Source organism: Tauraco erythrolophus, chromosome 14 (genome assembly GCF_009769465.1).
Source record: "Tauraco erythrolophus isolate bTauEry1 chromosome 14, bTauEry1.pri, whole genome shotgun sequence".
NCBI classification, from domain to species: domain Eukaryota; kingdom Metazoa; phylum Chordata; class Aves; order Musophagiformes; family Musophagidae; genus Tauraco; species Tauraco erythrolophus.
The window spans coordinates 8,083,824-8,106,270 of NC_141478.1; the positions used below are offsets into that span (position 1 = coordinate 8,083,824).

Sequence of the window (22,447 nt, forward strand, 5' to 3'; positions counted from 1 at the left end):
CTGGAAAGCTCCCAGTGTAGTATGTGTACCAGCTGCTGTCAGACCCAAATAATTCACTTGCTGTCATAGAGAGCAGTTTTTGTCTCCAGTTCAATGTGGTTTTTTTTCCTTCTGAAACAAAAAGACTGTGCTGATACACTGATTGAGCTAGAGAGGCATTGCTTTCTGATGCCTGATGATCTCATGGGAACAAACTGGTTTTTGACTTATACTGAATAGCAGGATTGGGCAAAGTGAGCAAAAAGTGGGCTCTGTCAATCTCTTAGCAAGCTATTGCTTTTAGTTTGGGAACTCATCTTAAAGCAGTTTAGGAGAAAATGGTCAAGTCTTGCATAGATTTTGTTAAAGAGTTGCTAGGTTGTAACAGAAGCCAGAGGGCATCCTGCTGACAAGGAAGCCTGCTACCTTTAGGTGTTTTTTCGTGATTCCGGCAATCTTGCATTTCTCATTTTAACAACAGGCTCTGCTATGCACAGGCAAACCCTTCCGCAATACACAGAACTAACCGACTGTTGGGAAATCGTGCGGGTGGTATTCTAACTTTCATGTTGTTTTCACCTTTATCTTTTTAAATTGGAAAGCTTTGTTGGTGCTTTTAAATCTTGGCTGACTGGTTTGGAGAGACTGTCTACTGCAGCTTGCTTTAAAATAGAAAAGCCATTCACCTGATACCTCAAGGCTTTGAAAACTTTCTGGAAAACAATCTTCTAATTTCTGGATTTAATGTTCCAAGATATGCATTTTTGTCTGATAAAGGCTAACTTAGCCAGTCATGTATTACAAATGATTGGAGTTGCTTGGATTGCATGGAACAGCTTTACTGCATGCTTGCCAGAGCTGCAAGCAGATAGTTTGTTCAGCTACTCTGCCCACATCCATGCAAGGGAGTCTCTGCTCATGTGAATTGTAGCAAACAGTATTTCTCTGTGCTGATTCTAATATTAATCTACCTGAAAGCATTAGTGAGGAGATGTTTTTGCAATGCACTGTGTGCCTTTGTTTTTCTCCTGTTTTTGTATCTGTAATTCTGAACACCTGCTATTCCTAATTCCCACCTGTAACTTGGTTTTGCTGGGAGGGTATATGCAGATTTCTGCCTGACCTGTTTACCTCAATTTAATTTCTCTAACTGGAGAAGAGGATCCATTGCTATGTAACTGATGCAGCCAACCTTAGACCAGTAAAGTTAAGTACAGCAATATATTGAAATTAGTAGTTTGCAGACACCACAGGCTGACACTTCTTGTTGCTTATAACTGACAGATTCTAGAAACAAGTATTTGTGATTAATGGGCTGCAATTATACAGCAATACTAAAATGAAATAAGACTAAAAATACTCCATAATGATTTTTTAAAATGCTGTTCTGTTAATGAGAGGATTTGTCCATCTCTACATCAAAGAGAAACTTGTTAGCTCTCTGAGCTTGCCCACCTGTTTCTAATGCAGAAATAGAAATTGCTAATAAACAAGTGGAGACAGCTGCTATGTTCAGACTGCAAGCGTGCTGATAAGATCAACTAGTTGACAAGTGACATGATAGATACTGCAAAGTGCACCAGTGTTCAGAGAGCTAAACTTGGACTCCTGTATCATTTCAGGGCATTTATTATGTGGCTGTTGGACACAGGTTTCTAGCTCACAGAAAAATCTGTGCATCAGGTCTCTTTCATTCTAGGTCATTTTGTGTTTTCTCTGATTTCCCCTGCTTCATTTTGATAGATGATTTTGCAGATTAGGTAGCAGAAGGAACAGTAACAGTCAGTGCATCTCTTCTGTCTTCTGAATAGAAGGATGGAGGGGAGAGTTGCATTTTGAAGTCATCAGCTACCTGTTATACCTGTAAACAGGTCTCCTGATAAATTGCTTGGCTGGTTTTGTCAGGACAGTTTTTCTTAAGGCATGTGGCATCTTAGAGAAGTTCCATGCCTCTTCTACCTGCTCCACCTTAACTTTATGTTGATGAACTTTACTTAATCAAATCAGGACCCAAAACCAGCAGGACTTGTTCCAGACCTTAAATCTGTTTCCCAAAGAAAGCATTTTTTCAGTAATACTCATAAAACTATATTTATCAAATCACCAGTGCATTTAGAATTTAATTTGCTCTATCAATTGCAATTGTCATGCTACTTAGCTGTGGGGAAAAAAAATGTAATTTCCTTGCCACTTTGTGATTCTTTTTACAAGCTTTTTCTCTTATTTCTTCATTGAATTTGTTTAACGAACTGTTTTGAAGATTTTCTGGCTTAGCCTGGGTGCTGCTTCTGTGTCTTTGAAATAGATGAGCTTAAATCAGCTGAAATTTTCATTAGAACATGATGAGGGGCAGAGGTGATGAGTATGAGTGAATGAAAAAGTCAGAATGGGGTTGGAGATATATCTTGACTCACAGATAAGAAGGGACTCATGGATGACTCAGGGAAAACATTGAAAGGTATCATGGAGTTTTCTTCTGAGTCTCTCAAGTGTTTTAGACTTCTCTATTTTTCATTTTTATTTTTCAAGAAAGCCAGAGACACCTAGTACAACATCCCATTTCCTTTCCTCATTCTTCCCATACCTCTTTCATATAATCTTTCACTTTCTCCCAAGTCTGAAAGCATGACATAATAGAGATGGATGCAGGAATATCACAGCACTCTGCAAATGCATGTGTATGTGCTAATTTTAGGAAGGGTGGGTGAGTTTCGGAGTGAAAACGACAGCTGTGTCGTACCATCATGGTATAGGACAATTAACGTAACTGAGAGAAGGCTCTACTGATGAAATTAAAGTGCAGGATTCAATTCATTTTCCTGGCTAATGAAAAGAGGAGGAAGTGCTTCAAAGTCACAGATTATGTAGTAATCCACTTTTTCGGGGAATATGGATGGCACAGGATACTTCATGACTGGGACGTGGGAAATGCGTGTTGAGCTTCCAGCTCTGACTGTATTTTGTCCTTGGACAACTTACTTGATTTTTCTGTAAATCCCTACTTTCTTAACTTGGAATATACTTGAAGCACATAATCTTCAGTCTGTGAAGGTGTTTCAAGAGAAGATGAGCGAGATGGAATTTATTATTGTTGGCATCAGAGTGACTTTGACAGGTCTCCCAAAGGATGTGTAGGTCCTATGGTGAGCACCCAACAGTGAGTGAAGTGGAGGTGAAAAAAAGAGGTGGAAAGGATAGCAAGAAGGAAAACAAGATAGAAGAAAAGAGATGAATAGGAGGGCAGGAAGTCTTTAAACTCCTTGTGGGTCAGATTGCACCTGCCAGAAATAAAAATGCTGTAAGGCTTTTATTGTAAAAATGAGGCTGTAGTGGATAACGCAGCAGAAACCGTCTATGAATTGATTTTTCCTTTGTGCTCACTGTGCTGGAGGAATTTCTGAAAAATTATGTTGTCTTTTTTTTTTTTTGTGGTGCTCCCTACCCCTGTAGCCTGGTGTAAAAGCTGAGGTCATTCCTTCCCCTTCCTGACCAGCAGCAAACGGGGTAGTGTCTAACAAAATGAGTATCACAGCTGCTTTGTTATTTCATAGTGTTGCAGGTCACCCTAATACGGCTTGGGAATTTATACTGTGGCAGAGCAGGAAGGTGCGTTTAGTGGAGCAGGCACTGAAGGCCGTTCTTGAAACGCAGTCCTGTAAATCCTGGCCTCTGGCAGGCCAAGCTGTTTAGTTATGTTTTATGAATCAGGTCATATCGTGTCTGTCACAGCTTCCAGATGCCAAACTCCTCTGTGACAGTTTTGTCAAGCATTTTGAAAGGGCACAAAACCAACAGCTAGAGGGTCACTGTGAAGCACAACTCGACACATGGGAATTGTTCTTCACAAAGAGCAACTGGCCAGAGGCGAAAGAACAAGCAAGAGACAGACGAAGGACTCTGGGGTCTTACTGGCTGTGGTGCCCCCACTATCCCTATTCTCCCTGTGTTTAGCACTTCCTAACTGCAAATGAGCAATAAAAATGTAGTGACATGCTTATAGTCTCTGTACTGACATAGGTGATGGGCCTTCAAGCTATGCTGAATGTCTGTAGATAGACTTGAAACAATGCTCTTGGTCACAAGTGATGGCTTGCTGCTTAGTTTCATACCCTTTTAATAAGAACACTTCCAGGACTCACCTTCGAGCTTGTCAAAGGTCTTTCCCACTAGTTGGGATATTACTTGCAGTGCAGATATCATGACCTTATTTGTCAGCCTGTCAAGATGTGACTTGAAATTAGGCTCAGCCCAGGTGAAATAATTGCTGTTTGCACAAAGAGTATTGCCTGCGAGATGCTCCCTGTGAGGCCATCTAACCTGTCTCACATCTAATTTAATAGACAGAAATCAAATAAAATAAATCAAATTAAAGCATGCAGCTAATGCATGCAAACTCTAAAATAAATTTGGATTACAAACAGGCAGTGAGCCTGAATTGTTGGTTTCTTCATCCATGAAGGAAGCACACTGAACAATACAGAAACCAAAAATAATTTAAGGAGATCTTTTGATTTTGAGAGTTGATGGGGATGTTAAATGGCAGGTGAAGGTTATCTTTTGATGTAAGGTGTTTTTCATTACTTGTATATTGTTACAGTTAGAAGTCTCTTCGTATTTTGAAAACAAGGTATTAGCATAAGAAGCTTTGTTAGATGTAGCAGGAAGACAAATCATCTTTGCAATGCCAGCCATTATCCTGTCGTGACCATGATTCACAGGGATTTTCTTTTATTTAAATAAGTGTTTCTTTTAAAAGCATTCTGATAGTTTAGGGAGGAGAAGCTGAAGTGGTAGTGAATGCTCTGAAATACAATGGTTTCAATGTGAGTGCTGCTTATGGTAAGTGAGAGGAGCTCATGCTGCGCACTGTACAGAGCGGCTGAGCTACAATGGGAGGATTCTGTGTCAGCGCCAACTGGAAAAGTTCAAACTTCTGCTGTTGAAATGTTGGAGTGAAGATGCAGGAAGGCACTGGGATTCAGGAAGCATGTCACTATATCAGCTTCAGGAAGCTAGTCTGTGTATTACACATCCGAAATTCAAACTGATCAGCAACTGTCAGTCATGCTGTTAAATTATTTGCCAAAAAGAACCTTCTGGAGAAGATTTTTTTTTTTTTTTTAAAAAAATGAATATCACTTAGGAAACTATGAAATAAAGAGCATAAACCTCTTGTGTGACAACTCTCACTTTTGCAGTGATACGTGAAGTGGTGAGGAGAGATGTCACATGTTCCACTTCTGCTTGTGTTCCTTCTGGGACTGCCAAGACTGTTTTGCAGCCCGACTCCTTTACTCATGAGTACCTTTTTCCGTGCTTTGTAGTAATTTGTGGGGAAAAAAGGAACATTTTTCCTTTCCCTAGGCTTCCTACCATCTTATTCCTAAGAAGAGACAATTTTCCTCAAACAGATTAGTCGTCTTCCTAGCTTGACATTCTGCTCCCTGTAGTGATTGATGTAGGAAGCCATCGTTCGTTAGAAATCATTTCTCTAGCATCTGAAGGGAGGAACTTCTTACTGATCTTATATAGTGACTGCTTAGTATCTTACCACATACTGTTTGAAATTTCTGCATGTTACTTATTTTATGCAGTGGTAAATTTTGTTCCACCTATCTTTCTGTCAAGTACTCTAGGATTCTGTGGGTTATAGGATTGTGCTATATAATCCTAATTCTTTCTTCATCCTTAGGGTATTATCAACAGTAAAACTGCTTGAAAATAGTATGGTATGAACTTCAAGGTTCATCTCTGTTAGCTTTTTTTTGAAAACTTATGTTCAGCTTATGGCCTTAACTAACGTGAGCTCTTGATCTGAGACAAGCTTCATTACTCAAAATTGGGAGACACGTTTTCCTTATGAGTCTCTTGTCTGTGGAAAACAAGAATTTGCTTTGAGATCAGCTCTGGGCAATGCAGTTCTAAAATTTAGGATAGGCTTGGACAGCAATGATGTAAGAGTCAATTTAGTGATGCCACAAATGAGGTAAAACTGCCGAAAGTCCTTTACTGTGAAGTGTTAGAAGGTACCTTTTGTAGACTTGTCTGTTTTCTTTCCTTTTTCTCTGAGTTTTTTGTATGTAACAAAACACACAAGTTAAAACTCTTACAGCTTGTTTACTGCAGGAGAAATACTGGCTAATATTTTTAAGAAACATTCCCTGCCAGGATATTTCTGGAGCAATGGAGTGATAAAATATCAAATCAAGTGAAGACTGAGAATATAATTTTTCCCATCAGAGCCAATCTGTGATGCTTTTTATCTTGACAAAAATTGATATTTTATCCCTTTGATAATGAGAGGCTGTGATTGCACTTCCTTTTAATATATTTTATTTCCTACAAGTCATTCCCTGAGGAAGACCTCAAGTCAGAGGCGGAGATGGATCTGTGCCTCTTAAAGGCACAAAACACGTTTAAGAACAAACACTACTTTATGCTGTAGGTGACATTAGGTGGGTTTTAAATCTTTGTTCTGTGTAGACTGTTTATAGGCAAAAAGCTCTTTACTATAGAATCTGTCTTTTGTAGAGCAGAACCGCTTGAAGGACCACACAACAGATAACCCAATTTAACAGGAAAATAAGTTGTTATTCCCAGTGATGAAAGAAACACTGACAGGTGCTCTGTTTTCCATGCCCATTTTAGGGCTTACAGGCCCCAGTGCAGGTCCTAAGTTGATCTTATCCTGCTGTGGTCACAGAAAGACTGGGCAAAATGTTGAGATCTTTGCACAGCTTTTTACCATTCCTCTCCTGCCTGGATTCCCAGAAGGAACTTTTCCAGAAAAATAAGAGCTTGAGAATGGGATCTGTTGAAATTAGTAAAGAAAACAAATGCCTATTGGGTTATTTCTGTCCCCAGCTACTGCAAGGTTGTTTTGTACAAAATGGCTTCTTGTGCTCTGGGCAATGTGGTTTTAATGTTAACTTCTACCTCTCCACAGGGGAGACTCTTCAATATAACTCACTGATACTCAGCCTAAATGTTCTTTTGTGAAGTTTCATCCCATTAACCCTGGCTTCACCCTCGTTTAGTCCTCTAAGCAATTCTTCTTGCTGCTGTGCCTGTTCTCAAAGCGATGGCAGTGAAGGGCATGGGGTATTACACCGGGGTAAAGGCTGTGTCTCCCGTAAGCGGGAGACATGGGTTGAGGCATTACTCACAGTGTGAAAGTCATTTACTCCTGGGGTGTGCTCTGGGGGTGTCCCCTCTGCAAGCGACTCCTGCCCCAGACTGCCCATCTGCTGCCCTTTTTTTCTGCAGAGAAGCTATTAATGCCATCCACAGAGCTGGGGATGTGGCCGGGGGGCGGCTCATGCCTCAGAATTTACAGCTCAGTGATGCTCTGCCCTCTAGGTGCACAGTCAGCTTGATCCCTTTAGGGATCAGATACTCGGAGGTCCCTCTGGCTAGGGATGTAACTAGAAAGTGCAGAGTTGTTGCTCTTACAATGTTGAAAAGTGCCTTGCAAATGAGATAGATGGGCTGTGAGTGAGTAGTGGATATATAGAATGAAATATAAAAGTAAAGGGTGAAAATATTGCTGTTTTGGAGCGGAAGCCTTATTAAAGTCCTGTCTGTCCTATTTGGGTAAATTCTTTCTAAAGTATCATGTGTCACCAAAATCCCATTAAACTGTCACATAAATTATCAGAGTTTCCTTTTTCCATCACTGTGGATTACCCAGGGAGATATTTTTATGACAATGGAAGCTTTTTCAGTTTGCTCCTCCTGTCTGATTTCATTTCAGACAAAATCCTTCTCTTGGAAAAGAGTCCATGGATTTCATGGCACTATGAATCTCTGCATTCTGCCTGTACAGCAGTTATCCTGCAGGTCTCTACTGCACTTATCTCCTGCCTGCACCTTCTTTTAGGCATGGGACAGTATAGGGCAATGCTGCCACTTCTCTAATCATACTGAATCAGAACACTGTACAGTCTGTTTTGATGGATCTCGGCTCCAGTGTCTTCCAGTCTTCTAAGCGTCCACTGACTGGTACTTCCCTTGGGCCAGTGTTGTTATCTTCATACAAAAAACCCAGAAAGTAAGAGAGTCGCATATGTACCTAACTTGAAAATACTTCTTTTTTTTCTGCTTTCCATGTCTCAGAGCTCTTGCCTCTCTGCAAGGCAATCTGTTTTTCCCATGCTAGCAGAAGAACATATGGATTGATGGTCAGGTCATGGCAGTACAAAATACTTGAGTATCTGAAATTGCCTGCTGCTATAGAAGAAATTAAGGCTGTAACGCGTACGTTATAGAAGCAGGACATGATAGATTCCTGCCTGCCTTGGACAGATAATCTAGAGCTCCGTACATCAGCTAGCTAGATAATCTGTTGGGAGGGCTCTTGGGGCTGATCTTTGCTTCTCACCCCTTTGAAACGGAACATACACAGAAGCTGAGAACCGGGAGACTTAAGGATAATAGAAGGACTTTGGAAGATAATTACTTATGAAAGGAATCCCAGTAATTATGTTACTCCAATCTTCAAGTGGTAGGACTGTGACTAAGAGAGCAGGCAAGACAACTTTCCATAAGTATTTCTGATCTGTATGTGGGAAGAAGCCCAAAATATCATGATGATGAAATATTTCTGATTAGTCCCTAATGTTTAACGTATTTTAAAGTGGCTAAAATTAAGTAGTAAGCAGACACCTTGCATCAAAGAAGATGGCTGAGGTGCCCTGTGGACTGGAATAGTGATTCCAGCAGCTCTTGGAACACAGGTAATTCCAGAGGACTAGAAGGGGAGTCTTGGATGAAATTTCTAAAGCGGTAGACAGAATGACCTATGTGGATATTGGCCTCATACTGACACTGTTCTGGGCACTGTGGAGTGGCTTGATGCAGGACTCTATGAATAAGGACCTAGCAGAAGGTAGCATAAATATGTGGGGACACCAGTGAAGGCAAAGTCACTACAGATTGGCTTAGGTGATAGACCGTAACTTGCTTTTCTTTTTTATGCAACATGGTTCCAGTGGACAATGAGAACAACAGATTGCTATCTCTTTTTATAGCAGTCTTTTGCAATTTAAAGTTATCTCCTTCCTCTCTGTTCATCTTTCCTTTCCGAGTTTAAAACCCATTTTCTGCAATTGTTCTAAGTTATGACTTCTGAACCTTTTATCATCTTAATATGACCTACCTGCCTGTTTTCATCTGATTCATTTCTAAACGATGGTGGCCAGCAGTGGGCACAGCTCTCCAGCTAGTTGGTTTTGCTCATTGAGTAGAGTGAAGTAACAATGTTCCTTGTCTCCTCATGACATTGCGTGTTAGTACCTCTCAGGAGAGCTGCCCTTTTTGGAGCTGCTTTGCATCACGAACTCCTCTGCTGTAATCCCCTGATCCTTCTTGGCAGTACTTCTTCCTATCCAGCTGCTCCCCATCTTGATTTTCTTCTCTCAAAATCTGGCTGAGGGGAGCGGAGAGACCTGCCAGAAGGTGACCTGCCTCCTGGGTGTGCCACGCAGCGTGCCCGACTCTTGGGGCAGCAGCGAGGGTGCCTGAGCGAGGTGTGCCAGGGTAGAGGGACTCTGAAGCTCAGTGGCAGAGCTCCAAGAGGAGGTAAAAACAAGGTAGCTCGCTTGTCATCAGTCTAATAAGGTAGTTGCACTAGAACAGCACCGTGGCTGCAATTTTGAAGCTTGATGTTATCCGAGCAGCTCAGGGGGTGTGCGGAGTGAGATAGGATATGCCAGTGAATGGTGAGTTGGTGTATCCAAAAACGGATCATAATGCAGTGGTTGGAAATTTCAGCTAGGCTAATTCAGATGGACGTGCTTAAGATGGGGATTTAGTTATAAACTGAAACAATTTGCAAAGGATTGCAGTAGGTTTTCCACGGCTGCAAGTTATGAAAATAAGATTCGCTTGTTCCTCAGTCTTCTGCAAGTACTCTTTGATTTAAACAGGAATTAGTTCATGTGGATTTTCTTTGGCTTCAGTCGCACAGAAGGTCATGCTAAATAATGATAGTGGTTCCTGCTGCCTTCAGAGCTTGGGATTTTGGAGTCTGTTCCAAAAAGGACTTGACAACGTACTTACTGATTTCCTGGAGTTAAAAACCAGCGGCAGTAGAATGTCAAGCTGCACCAAGGCTGGGCAGCTGGTACCCATATTCAGCTCCCTGATCATCTGTGATTCAGAGGTGAACGAATTCACAAAACACATACACAAAAGGAGGTTGCCAAGCAACTTGAAGCCTGAAACTCCCCCACCAAGCTATGAAGGTAGAGAACAGGCAGCCAAGGCAGTTTGTAATGTTCACTTCTTTGCTGTAGGTAACAGTAATAATACATATAATATAGACCTATTTAAGAAAGGAAAAGCTCATTGATAATTCTGGAAAACAACAGCTGGTCCTGCCAGACTCTGTATTTTGCCTCTGTCTTGAGATGTGTCTGCTTTTGGAGCATTTAGCCAAAAGCAGGGTCAGCAAGGAGACAACAATTTTGGGGTGGGAGGAGACGGGGAGGAAAGAATCATTCTGTCTTAAGGCAACCGAAAGACTGACAACTAGAGGAAAAGTTTTAGGAGGGGAGTGAAGTGGCTGACACGGATTCTGCCTCAGATCAGTCTCGTGTTTCCTGTGATCTTGGTATTTGATGCTTTATACAAACATGCTTTAATATATTCGTTGTACATCACACTATATCCTGTCTTCTCTCTGGCTTTGTGTAACTATGCAGCCTTGGGCATATCTGATGTATCCAGGACAGGATGCAGCCGTGGCATGCGTGGAAGAGCTATGCGATGGTGCTCCTGTTTACCCAGCATTTGACTCCCAGAATACCCTGTAGTGGCCACGGCTAATTAAGTTGGGAGGGAGAGTTTAGCTTTCTTGGTTTCTGTTTACTATGTCCTGGGGTAAATTTGACCCTTTGATTTGTGTAATGCTCATGATAAAGTCGTACTGTATTTAGACATAAGGGAAAAAAATGGCCCTGGGCTTGGGGTAAAGGGAAGAGAGGTATGCAGAAGCACAGCCAGAAAAATTCTAGTCAAGACCTGGATCTAAGTTGAATTTTTCACATGCTGTGTATATAATTCCCTTTGACTCCTTATAAAATCCTAGCCCTGTGTTGTTTCAATGCCCTGTCCCTTTACAAATGGCACGGCTCAAATCTCAGCTTGAAATAATACAGAACATCAGCCCAGGTCAGGGCATCTGGAACTGCATTTCATTTCCTTTCTGTGCCCCTCTTGATGAGGGACACTGCTGTGTTAATGGAGTTTTGTTCGTTTCTTTCAGGCTGCTCTTTCCCCAACTGATGTCACGATTAGTGACATCAAAGTCACCTCTTGGTGAACCTTGGTGATGACGTGACTAGAGGAGGATCCTTATAACAGGCAGGAGATTAAGCAGCAAGTTAGCAGTAGTGGAAGAACAAAGCTTGTATTTTCATGCATATATCCACAGTCAAAATTAATGAAGATAAGGGGAGATGGGAAGTAAGTGATATATTAGTAGAATTATTACTCAAATGGGCTTTGCAAGAGGAATCAGTGACGCTTTAATCTCTCACCTCGAGTATTGTTGGTGCCACATTATATTCTGGGCATGTTGAAATGTAACACAGTGTAACGAGACATGATCTGTTGGATAAGGCTTTATGTAGCATGAAAAGGTTCCTCTGCTTTCTCTTTTCTTTCTCTTTTTATTATTTACATTCCCAGAGAAGGTTATGTGTCATGTGGGCTTTGCAGAGATAAATGGCTAACCTGAGCATTCTGGCAGCTTCCCCAGAACTTGGGGAGGATTTTGTTGAAGTGTTGGCCAGAGGATTTCGAAGACTTAAGCTCAGTCCTGGACCTTGAAGGATGCATATGAGAGAACTTGTGGTTGTGTGTCCTGATCACAGGTTTGGTGGGGCACAGGAAGGTGCCAGTGAGGGGCTCTAAAACAGCACAGAGGAACATCAGTCAGGCACCAGTGTGAACCAGTAAGTTCTGCTGGGTAGCACTGTGGTGGGCTGGTCAGGACTGCAGTCATGGGGGTGTTGGAAGTCCGGAAAGAAGTGAAACAGCTGAACTGAGTGCAGAAATGTCAACTGGTGTCTGCCAGTTGGAGTGCTGAGTATGGCTGGCCAGTGCTGCTCTCCGCTACTTTCATGAGCTACTTTCTAATGTTTATCACAGTTATCAAAATAATTTCAAGACAGATAAGTAACTGGATATGCTGTAAAGTATGGGACTGAGTGACTTCTGCCTGCCACAGAGTTAAATCTTTGTTTCCCAAGCGTTTCAAGTGTAGCAAGTTTTATGGCCATGTTGTCAGATCTTTACTCTATTTGCTGCTTCATTACTCTTCATGCTGGGTGTAGGCTGGGGGAGCGCAGCACTTGGACACGGGATTTGGCTGTGATGGCTTCCATGAAGCGAACAGGCACATAACAAGCTCTGCAGTTTGCCTGCTGGTACATACCTTTGTTATGACTCTCTTGTGGATGAGATGTCAGAGCTGTGGATGTGCTTGTCAGGAGGGGAGCTTCTAAAGGAAGCTTTAACTGGAATAGAGACTTCCTCAGCTGAACCTACAGGCTGTGGGCCCCTCTGGTGTCACCCACAGGGAAACAGCGTAGGTGATCTCTGTTTGGTCTCTTCCCTCCTCTCACTCCTCCCATTTCCTGGGTTTTAAGATCTGGAAACTCCAGGAGCTTTTGTGACATTGAACTTAAGTAAGACAAACTTGACTTTGATCAGTCTTGAGAGGAAAAACAGAATTCGGATCTCTGCCAGTCCCATGATATTTGCAATTAGCAGAATCATGCAAACTTTCCAAGATGAGAAAGCCCTTGCTTAAGTTTCTTTCTTTTTTTTTTTCTTATTTTGACTGAGGAAAGAACCTCTCAATTAAGATGCTGTACTCTCTTCCGATATACAGAAGAGATAAGAGTTGTTAAAGCTGTATTCATCAATTGCAGAAGAGAACACGTTTTATTTTGCTTTGTGCTATTTACAGCTGTTGTCCATTAGGAGCCCTCAAGAGCCTCATTCTAAGCTACAACAGCACAGTCCCATAAGTATAGCTCAGCAATGAGCCTGCAAAACACCACTAAATCATGGTGATGGGAGAAAGGAGAAAATGTTTGGAAATGGCAAAATGCTGCTGATGTCTTTGTAAAAGCTGGTTTCTGCTTGTTGCTATTTTAAAGCATTACTGAGGTAGATTGTAATGCACAACTAGCTGGAGCAGAATGGAAATTGTGTGCTATAATTTTTGGGGAAAAATAATCAGAATGGCTAGTAGTTCTGCAGGGGCTAAAGGGGATCTTTTGCAATCCGTAAGTGCCCTAGGCACTTATGTATACACGTGGGTCAAAATATACTAACCTCATAGTAAGGTAAGGTGTAAGAATCATGAAAGACTAATAAATGGCTATTGAGAAACAGGGTTCCAGTTGCTTTACTGGACCAGAACATGATTGCTCTGCATGAGCTCTTTGAGCTGAGAGTGCAGTTCTCTCTTCTAGTGCCCACCAGCTGCTTAAGAGGAAGGCATGGAAGCTAGGAGGTGTGGAGGGGAAATTGTTTCCAAATCTGAGCTTGCATCCCTGAAAGATGTAACTAAATTGTACTGTAATTTACATATAGAGCAGAACTGTACAGAATATACAGTTAAGGAGAAAAATTATCGCTTGTCCCTTGTTTGACTGTGAAATGAGAAATTTCGCTTGTATTCTCAGCTCTGACACAGCCTTTGCTCTGTCAGACAAATTGCTAAACAGCTCTTGACTAATATGTATATTTTTGAGTATGATGTTCTACTTCCCTGTTTCACGTTAATTGATTAATGATTTGTAAAACGTTTGGAAACTGAAGGACAGCTTTGGGAGCTAAAGGCGACACGTATAACTTGCTAATTCAGCATTTGATTGCAAGGGCACTAAGTGGATGTGTTTGGTTTTGGTTTCTGTCCTGTTACCACTCCCAGATCTGTCAGTTGAGGTCCCTCAATTCACTCAAGGGAGCAGAGCCTGAGCTCTGACGTTGCCTGATAGAGCAGGACAAACTTATCCTGGCATCGTTGTGATGCCCTGACAGACCGTGGTTTCCACTAAAGTAAATCTGTCAGATTGACTTTTGACAATGGCCTGAGATTGTGAATGCTCACAAAAGGATAATTTTAAGATAGATAATTGCTTTATCCTTTATTTTCTGCCTCTGCCTTCTCCTGTTTCCTTGGCCCATTCATGGAGTACTCTCTGCACAGATGGGATCTTCAAAGAATCTGCTGTCAAACTTGGTCTTTTCTAAGCATATGTATACAGAGAGTTTTTGGAGACTTATAACTAGACCAAATGTGGGTGCTTTTTCACAGGAACAGCAAATAACATATCTGATAATAAGGAAACTTTCTCTGTTAAGTTGTAAGTCTACTTCAAAACAGGTTGAGTAGAGCTTATCAAATCTTACTAAACAGTTCATTGATTATTTTTATTTAAAAAGCAACTTCTCGAACCCTTTCCCTTCCCCGAAGTTTCCACAGCTTATGTCTCTTACGCCAAACGTAGTGCTAGAAACAGCTGAACTATTCTAGTCGCAAATTCTGAGAATCAGCTCTGCAAATCAGTGTAAGTCTATATTATATAAAACTGACAACTATCTCCACCAAAAGTAACAGCCTGCTTTAGCTGTGAATATTGTTATTTCTGCCTTTTGTTGGATGGATATGAAATGGTGGTTAGTTTTGAGTACTTCTCCTCTGCAGCTTACTCAGGTAACATATTATATCAGTTTAACTCGATTAGTTATGACTCTAGCCCTATAACACAGGTTACTGCCAAAGATCAGACAGCTTGCAGGTGGACAGATCTGCTTAGAGATCTGGAAAGTTCTCAGTTGTTAATGGTGGAATACTGAAAGTGGAGCAAGGACCTTGGAAAATTAAATAATTACTAGCTGCCTTTTAAACCTTAGTGAATTTTGATGGGGTCAAGCTTTCAAGAAATGCCAGAAAGTATGCTGGTGCCATTTTGAGAGGCAGCAACCTGCGCACACAAAATGCCCTCTAATGGTACACATAAATATCTGTTAAGGTATCGTAGAATAAACAAGCAAAGGGATAGGCATGAAACTAGTAAATGCTGGTTCTGAGAACTAAACCTTGGATCAACTGGCAATTAGCGCCTTCAGGAAATGCCTGTACTATTTAGGGATGTATTTTCCCTAAAACATGTCTTGGGTTGTTATCTTGGTTAAAACGAAATAAAACCTGCTTGCAAAGATGTTATTCAATGATAAGTCCTGTCTAGGTTTTTTTTTTTTTGCTTTGTTTTACAGACAATCGTCCGTATGTGTTTCTAATGGCCCGTGTTCACCCTGGTGAAAGCAATGCTAGCTGGGTAATGAAGGGGACCCTGGAGTTCCTTGTGAGCAGTGATCCCATTGCTGATCTCCTGCGGAAATGTTTCATTTTCAAGATTGTTCCCATGCTTAATCCTGATGGAGTCATCAATGGCAAGTGAGTTGTGACATGTACTTATTCTGTTTTTTTTTTTCTGGGTTTGTCTGCAGGCTTTACCCCTGTGCGTCTAGCAGGTCTCGTCTTCCGTGTTTGGGGTCAGGAGAATTCCCTTGCCTTATGTTTTATTCACCTTGTTATCAATCCTGTATGTAAAATGTGAATTTGAGATATAGCCCAGTATGCTGGCATGCATTTGTCACACGTATGTGATTACGTACTGTATGTGGTCATAAGGACTCTTAGTTGATGGGATGGAGCATTAGTGGTGCCAGAGAAACAGGGTCGGTCTTGATGAATGGAGATCTGTCTATTCTGCTAAAACAACAGGTCAGACTTCACCTGCAAGACAGATATGCTTGGGAATAACTGGCTTTAATTAATGTTTTGTATAGGCTGGTGGGGGGAAAGATGACTAAGGATCTACTAAATTTTCACATTTTCATGGAAATATTTCCATATAGTGACGCTCCCTCCTTCTCCCACCTCCTTTTCAATCTTCCCTCCCACATGTTTCCTAAGAGATACTGAATCTGAGCTTGGCAAATACTGATTCCTTTTTGCGTTCTTTGCCTTTACATCATCCCTGCCCACCTACACTAACTTACCTTCCCTTTCCCTGTATACAATTGGAAAAAATACAACTCTGCTCCTAATATGTTAATGTGAAATAAGAATTGCTATGCCACCAGTGGAGGAGGAATTCCCTTTGAAGGTCTGAAAAGTGCAGTGAGATAAGGCAGGTGTCTCTGTGGACAGTGGAGTTTGCTCACTTCATTGCATGTTTGTGGAGTTAATAACCGTCAGTCCTGTGTCTGATGCAGGACACTATAGAATCATAGAATCCTTTAGGTTGGAAAAGACCTTTAAGACCATCAAGTCCAACTGTTAACCTAGCACTGCCAAGTCTACCACTGAACCATGGCCTGAAGCAGCACATCAACGTCTCTTTTAAATACCTCCACTGGTCGCTGGCGAGTTGTGCGTTTTGGTGAGAAGGACTTGCAGGTTTTCATAACACTTGTGTCCCCCAGCTTGTTGCAATGAAACATGCAACAACTCTCGAAGCTGAAAGGTGGGCTTAGACAAGCACTGAAACACATTTGAAGTGTAGAGGAACAACTTTTCTTCAGCTGCATTCTTCCATCTGTTTTTGGGTCAGGCTCTGCAGATCAAGTGCTGCAGAAACAGAAAAAACAATCCTGAGCATCAACTGAGTCGAGTTTGGTTCTAAACTAACGGTCGTTTCAGTGTGGGGCGAGGGGTTCAGCAGAGAGCAGCTTGGGCTTTCCTGGCAGTCTCTAGTCTCCGACTATGAACAGCCAGAGCTTTTGTGCTGCTACGCTCCCCGGGACTTGAGCGTATCAGTAGGTTGGGAGGATTGTTTGGAGTAGCTGGATACTGCCCCAGAGTATTCAAAGCCTCTGCTGGTACCAAATGCTTCCTTGATCCTTCCAGACAGCAGAAGCGGAAAAAAAAAAAAAAAGTTGTGGCTTTTTTCCCCCCTTTCTTTTTTTCATTTCACTTCACTTAATTAAAGTTCCAGCAGATGGAGGACTGGAGGGAACGTCTGACCTTTTTTCTCCAGCTGTCAGGAATGAGCGTAGCAGAGAAGGGGCTCTCAGGAGGGAGGACATGGCTCTCGGTGACACCTGGATGAAGTGTACTGTCTGAGCTTGCGTCACATGGGAAGGCATTTTGCCTTTCCTGGTGCAGACGAGCTTAAACTGTAGTTAAATCTGGTGATGAGTGGAAAAAATTTGGTAAGTTTTGCATGTGGGATAAGAGCAGGGGAACAAGGATTGGGCCATGGCTCTGTTACTGATTGTGAGGCCTGGAAGGGAGAGAGACATTCCTTTACGATTTAATTTAAATACTTTCATCCTGTGAAGCCTCCTGTGGCCCAGATATTCTTCTTGTTTCTTCCCATGTGCTTTCTTAGTAGTTTTGGGTCTTATACTGAAAGAAATGCTTCCGTTCTGAACCTCAGGTTTACTGGTGGTCTACTGGAGATACTCCCTTCTCCAAAGTGCATGGTTATCTTTCAGACTCTTAATGTCTATATATGTGCATGGATATTTGGCTACTTAACATTCCACCTTGTTGAGATTTAAATGCTCTAGTGAATTCTGTTGTCTTCCCTCATAAGTCAATGTTATGAGGGAAACTGTTTTCTGAGAAAGCTGGTCTATAGCCCATCATCAACTATAATACTTGTAAGAAGATACTTGTTGAATATTTTTTACATCTCTCAAACCCATTTCACAACCCATTTTGTGAAGCAACTTGTTTGTCCTGGGATTCACAATCCCTTTTGTGGAAGTCCTGCCAGATATTACTAAACAGACTGCTAGAGAGCCTGGCATTCCCTCTTCCAACATCCCAACCTTGATGGTCTTTTCTAACGTTATACAAGTTGCTGTGCTCTCACACTTTCTCCCCGTGAGGACTGGACATGCTGAATTCATCAAGTGCACTATCCAGGTCAACAAGTATCTTGGCTTTGTGCTGGACACTGGGAGTACCTGCATGTGGTAACCAGTGATCTTGTATCTTTGTGTGAAAGAAGGATTTCTTCTGTTTCAGTGCCTCTGTTGGCTTTCATCTTGGTATCTCAGTATCTTTCTTTATTTACGAAAGAGTTGGATTCTTTTTGGTTGGCAGTTCTTTGAATCTCCTTACTCTCCCTCCTCCCCAGCCTTGTGCTCTGGGGTGTGCGTAACACTTCCCTGCCCGTCGCAGAGACGAACGCCGGTGCCTGGTTACAAAGGATTTCTTCCAGCAGCCCAGCTGTGCCCCTTCCCCAGCTGGCTCCCTGCCGCAGGCGCAGCTCAGCGGAAGAGCACTCATCCCAGCAGGATTCTGCACAACCACAATTTGGGAGCCTTGTGCAGCAACAAGATGATCAGGGCCTTGGTACTTGCTTTGGTTAATGGGATCTGAAAGTTACATGTGGAGAACGTTCCTCTAACACAAAATAGGACAGCAGTAATGAGATTATGCTCCGGCTGTGTGTGGCTGAGCTGGGAAGCAGCTCTCCACCCTCCCTTTCCCTTCAGTCAGTGCTCTGAGAATTGTTCTTGTCTGTCAGCGATGGAGAGACTTGCAGCCCTGTCACTGATGCTAAACGAAGGCAGCGGTGATCCAAGTGTGCATGTACAAGTGGGGTTGTCATCATATAAAAATATAGATCGCTACCAAACATCGCAGCTCGTTTGACTTGGTTCGATCCAGAGAGAATCGGTGAGCGATTGTGCTGCTGTGCGTGACTGAGTGTTTTACTCCATCCTGAACAGCAGGCAGGGGTAGGGTTTGTCAAATAATATTAGTCTGATCTGATAATGGCTATATATTTTAAATCATGAAAAGTGGTGTCTATTATTTAAAGCTGATCTTACACTTTCTGCCAGACACTAGGTTTTGATCACTGCTGATGATGGGATGCTGCCTCTCATAGACCTGTGGTCTGACCTGATAGTTATTTGTATGTTTTAATTTTGTTTATTTTGATATAATTTAGAAGGAAAAAACAGTCTTAATCTCCAATGCCAGCAGTGTAAGTTGGTCTGAAGTGACAGCCAAGTTAAACTACTTAACAGAAAGTGTCCTTGCAGGCTGAATTTATTTTACAGAAGTTATTCTGTAAGCATCAGAAGAAACTTCTGGTTGGTCTTATGGCTCACTACCTTCACTCGTACCTCTATCCCCTTTTTAAACTAGGTTATAGTAAAATGGGAAAGCTTTAAAAGGAATTAATCTCTATTAAGCGTTGGGGAATCCATGCATAAGAGTACCACTTTCATTAGGAAAGCGATACAAAATGCAGTGGGTGAGTGAGAGATGCACACGTTGCTCCTGGCTCCACTACCAATGGATTATGTGACCTTGGTCGTTGCACCTTCCTTTTTGCTGGGTTTGCTTCCTTGGAGAATGAGATAATGACATACCATAACCTTTGAGCAGTTTGAAATGAAGGCTGAACTGTGTCTATTCAAAGCATTTTCTCTTCAATCTAGATCTGCTACAGTTTAACTATTAAGCTTGTTTTTAACCTGTAGAATGTGGAAAATACTGTTCTCGCAAAACTATGTAGGTTTAAGAGGAATGTTGCAGAGTAGCTTTTGGTGAAACTTTTTGGATTGCTTTAAAAAAAAGTTCATCTGTTCAAGTGAAATCTTTGCATCTCAAAACGAGATCTATTATAGTCGCAGTTATGTAAAATCCTGAAAGCAGGGTTCAGGAAGGGAACTTGTAAAAACCTTAATTACGGCAGAACTAAAAGAGGGTTTTATGACGAAACACAACACTGTCTACTGTCCGCACCGTCCCACATAAACTCATTATCACACATTTAAGCATCGAGTTGCGTGTGCGCTTACGTGTGCCTGTGCAGTTGCTTCCTAACTTGTGATGTGCTTGTGTGCTGTCTTCTGCGGGCACCTGCTGTGCATCCTCCTGCCAGCAGCCTGTTCATGCAGCTGTTCCCCAGCATCTGCTCAGACCTGCGTGCCACCTACACACACACACACACACACACACACACCTGGCTCTCCCACTGGTGCGCTCACAGTCACAACATGGTAGTCAACCAGCTTTGTGGTTTTGGCTGGACTTCTCCAGGCACCGCAGTTCTAGATAAGTATTGCTATTTATTACACCTAAATTTAGGGTTATTAATTATATCAGTATAAACTAATTTATATCATCATAAACAGCAGTAATAAATGATGCCAAATGCTAGCACTCGATGCTTGCCAACTGTGCCTGTTTGATGAGGGGATTTTTCCCCCTCAGTTCCCAGAAGTATTAAATTAAAAATGATTGGCCTTGCAGGATCATTGATCAAGCAAGAAGAGGAAGCTCCTGGGGAAGCGATTTTTGGTTTAAAAAATACTTCACATGCAGACTGCTTGTGGAGTGTCTATGTATTTTGCGTATTCAGATATTCTCTTCCCACTGACAAATCCTTAACTGGCCAACATCATGGTTTTCTGTTGAATTCGTGTCTCACTCCTAAGCTGCCACCTTCTTCCTCTTCCCTTACTCCTTCTAACGTTTCCTCTTTCTTCTCTTCTGTCTGTCCTTTTCTCACTCTCCCCTCCCTCTTATTGAATCAAAGAAGCTTTTCAATGATGCATTTTATAAATGAATTGACCCAATCAGTGGAGACAGGAGCTGGTGAGTCTTTTTTTTTGGTAAAAGATGATGAATTTTTTGGAAGCTGCATGATTTCTTCAAAGCCATGGGGTAACCATAGTAGCAGTGAGGAAGAGGAAATCCTGATTTCCATTTTGGATTATAGCCATGAACTATTCTTTATCTGATTTTAAAACACCCTCCTGCACCTGTCCTCCTACAACACAGGCTAAGTAAGCTTTTTCTGCTGCTCAAAGGTGAGGCAGGTGATGGTGATGGGTTTCTTGTCTGTCCATTGATATTTGCTACCTCTTTACTTAGGCTGTTTTTTCCATCCTGTTTTGCTTAAGGGGCTTTGTTCATTACCTCCTCAAATCCAACAGAGAAAAGCTTTACCTCTTTGATAATTACTGAAATGGAGAGATAGAATTGTCCACTAAAATACCTTCTGGAACAGGTTTCCTCTGCACGCTCTGGAAAGTTACAAAGGGAAGAATGAGTGTGCTCTCACTTATTCTTTGGAATCTGATCCTTTGTTTTTTGAAGGACACTCTTAAGAGGAGGAGTAGAAGCACGTTTGTCTCGATACTCAAAATGCGCTATGTGTATATGTGGCTTTTTTCTCTCTTTAACGCTTCCTCTCCTGCATTGAGACATTGTGTTCTCCAGACAATAAAAGACAGAACTGATCAGGGACAGGAAAAAAGCTAATGGCCAGTCTAAGGAGTCAGTTTATGGTCCAGAACTGCATCCTGAAGGATTAAATCTTGAGGTGATGTCAGACAAAGCTGTGCAACGGCAGACATCCCTCCTTTCCTCCCCCTCCTTCTCATTATTGCTTCTCTATGGTCAAGGGACTGAAGAGGAGTTTGATTCTCAGAATCTAGCCTTGCCTAACTAAATTGGTACCATGCTCTTTGCAAACACGCTCCAAAGGCTCTCTCCAGACTAGCTAATCTATGATGTGTGTGTTTCTCTAAGGATAGTGCAGAGATGTGGAAAGGCTGGGAAAGCAGTGTTTTCGAACTCTGTCATTAATTAATGCAGTGGGAGAGGTTATCTCTAGGAGAGAGAGGTACTTCAGGATTAGCATGCTGCTGTTCTTTGGCAGAAACTGTATGAGTCTGTCCTCCACATTGTCTTCAGAGTCCCTGCATCTAAATTAACACCACTATGCCAAAAGTAGCTGGGGTTAGATGCATGTGGAAGCCAAGGTATACTTGGATAAAAGAGCATTCTGTAAAAGATTCGACTCTTACTCGTTTATAACGGCCATGCTTAGAGTTGCCTCTTGTAAGGTGGCATGATTGTGTGCATTGATACTTTCCTCAAGACCTCAGAGAGGACAAAAATGCTACTTCTGGGAGCATCTGTACTGGCTTGGTATGTGGCCCTGGGAAGTGTGTATGAACCGTGGGTTAGCTTCTACCCTGCTTGGGGAAAGTTTTCTCGGCTAATTGCTGTTCTGGTGCCTCAGGTGTTGCTTCTGTTGCTCTCCATTAAGAGGGCAGTGATCCTGACTGCTAGTGAAGTAGAGACAGTGAGCGAGTGCTTCTTGGTGGGCAGCTCAGTCTTCTCCTCAGCAGGCCAGCCTTAATGTTTCGGGTACCTATCTGCTACGTATAGTTTTTTACTGAAATGAGGCGCATTTGGAATCAGTGGAGACCATCTCCACCTCTTCAAGGGAAGCAGCCTTGTTGCTCTTGTAAGGTTGTCAAGATTTCCCTTAGAATCATAGAATGGTTAGAGTTGGAAGGGACCTCAAAGATCATTTAGTTCCAACCCCCCTGCCATGGGCAGGGAAACCCTCCACTACACCAGGTTGCCCAAAGCCTCATCCAACCTGGCCTTGAA

The 22,447-nt window shown here is 42.1% G+C and overlaps 1 protein-coding gene across 1 annotated transcript in view; it reads left to right on the forward strand.

Annotated features, from left to right (window-relative positions):
• AGBL1 (AGBL carboxypeptidase 1) overlaps positions 1-22,447 on the forward strand; it is a 275,673-nt gene that overhangs the window by 81,185 nt on the left and 172,041 nt on the right. Inside the window, exon 18 of the mRNA XM_086620561.1 lies at positions 15,277-15,457. Coding sequence (XP_086476687.1) covers positions 15,277-15,457 — 181 coding nt within the window. The remainder of the gene's footprint in view (positions 1-15,276; positions 15,458-22,447) is intronic.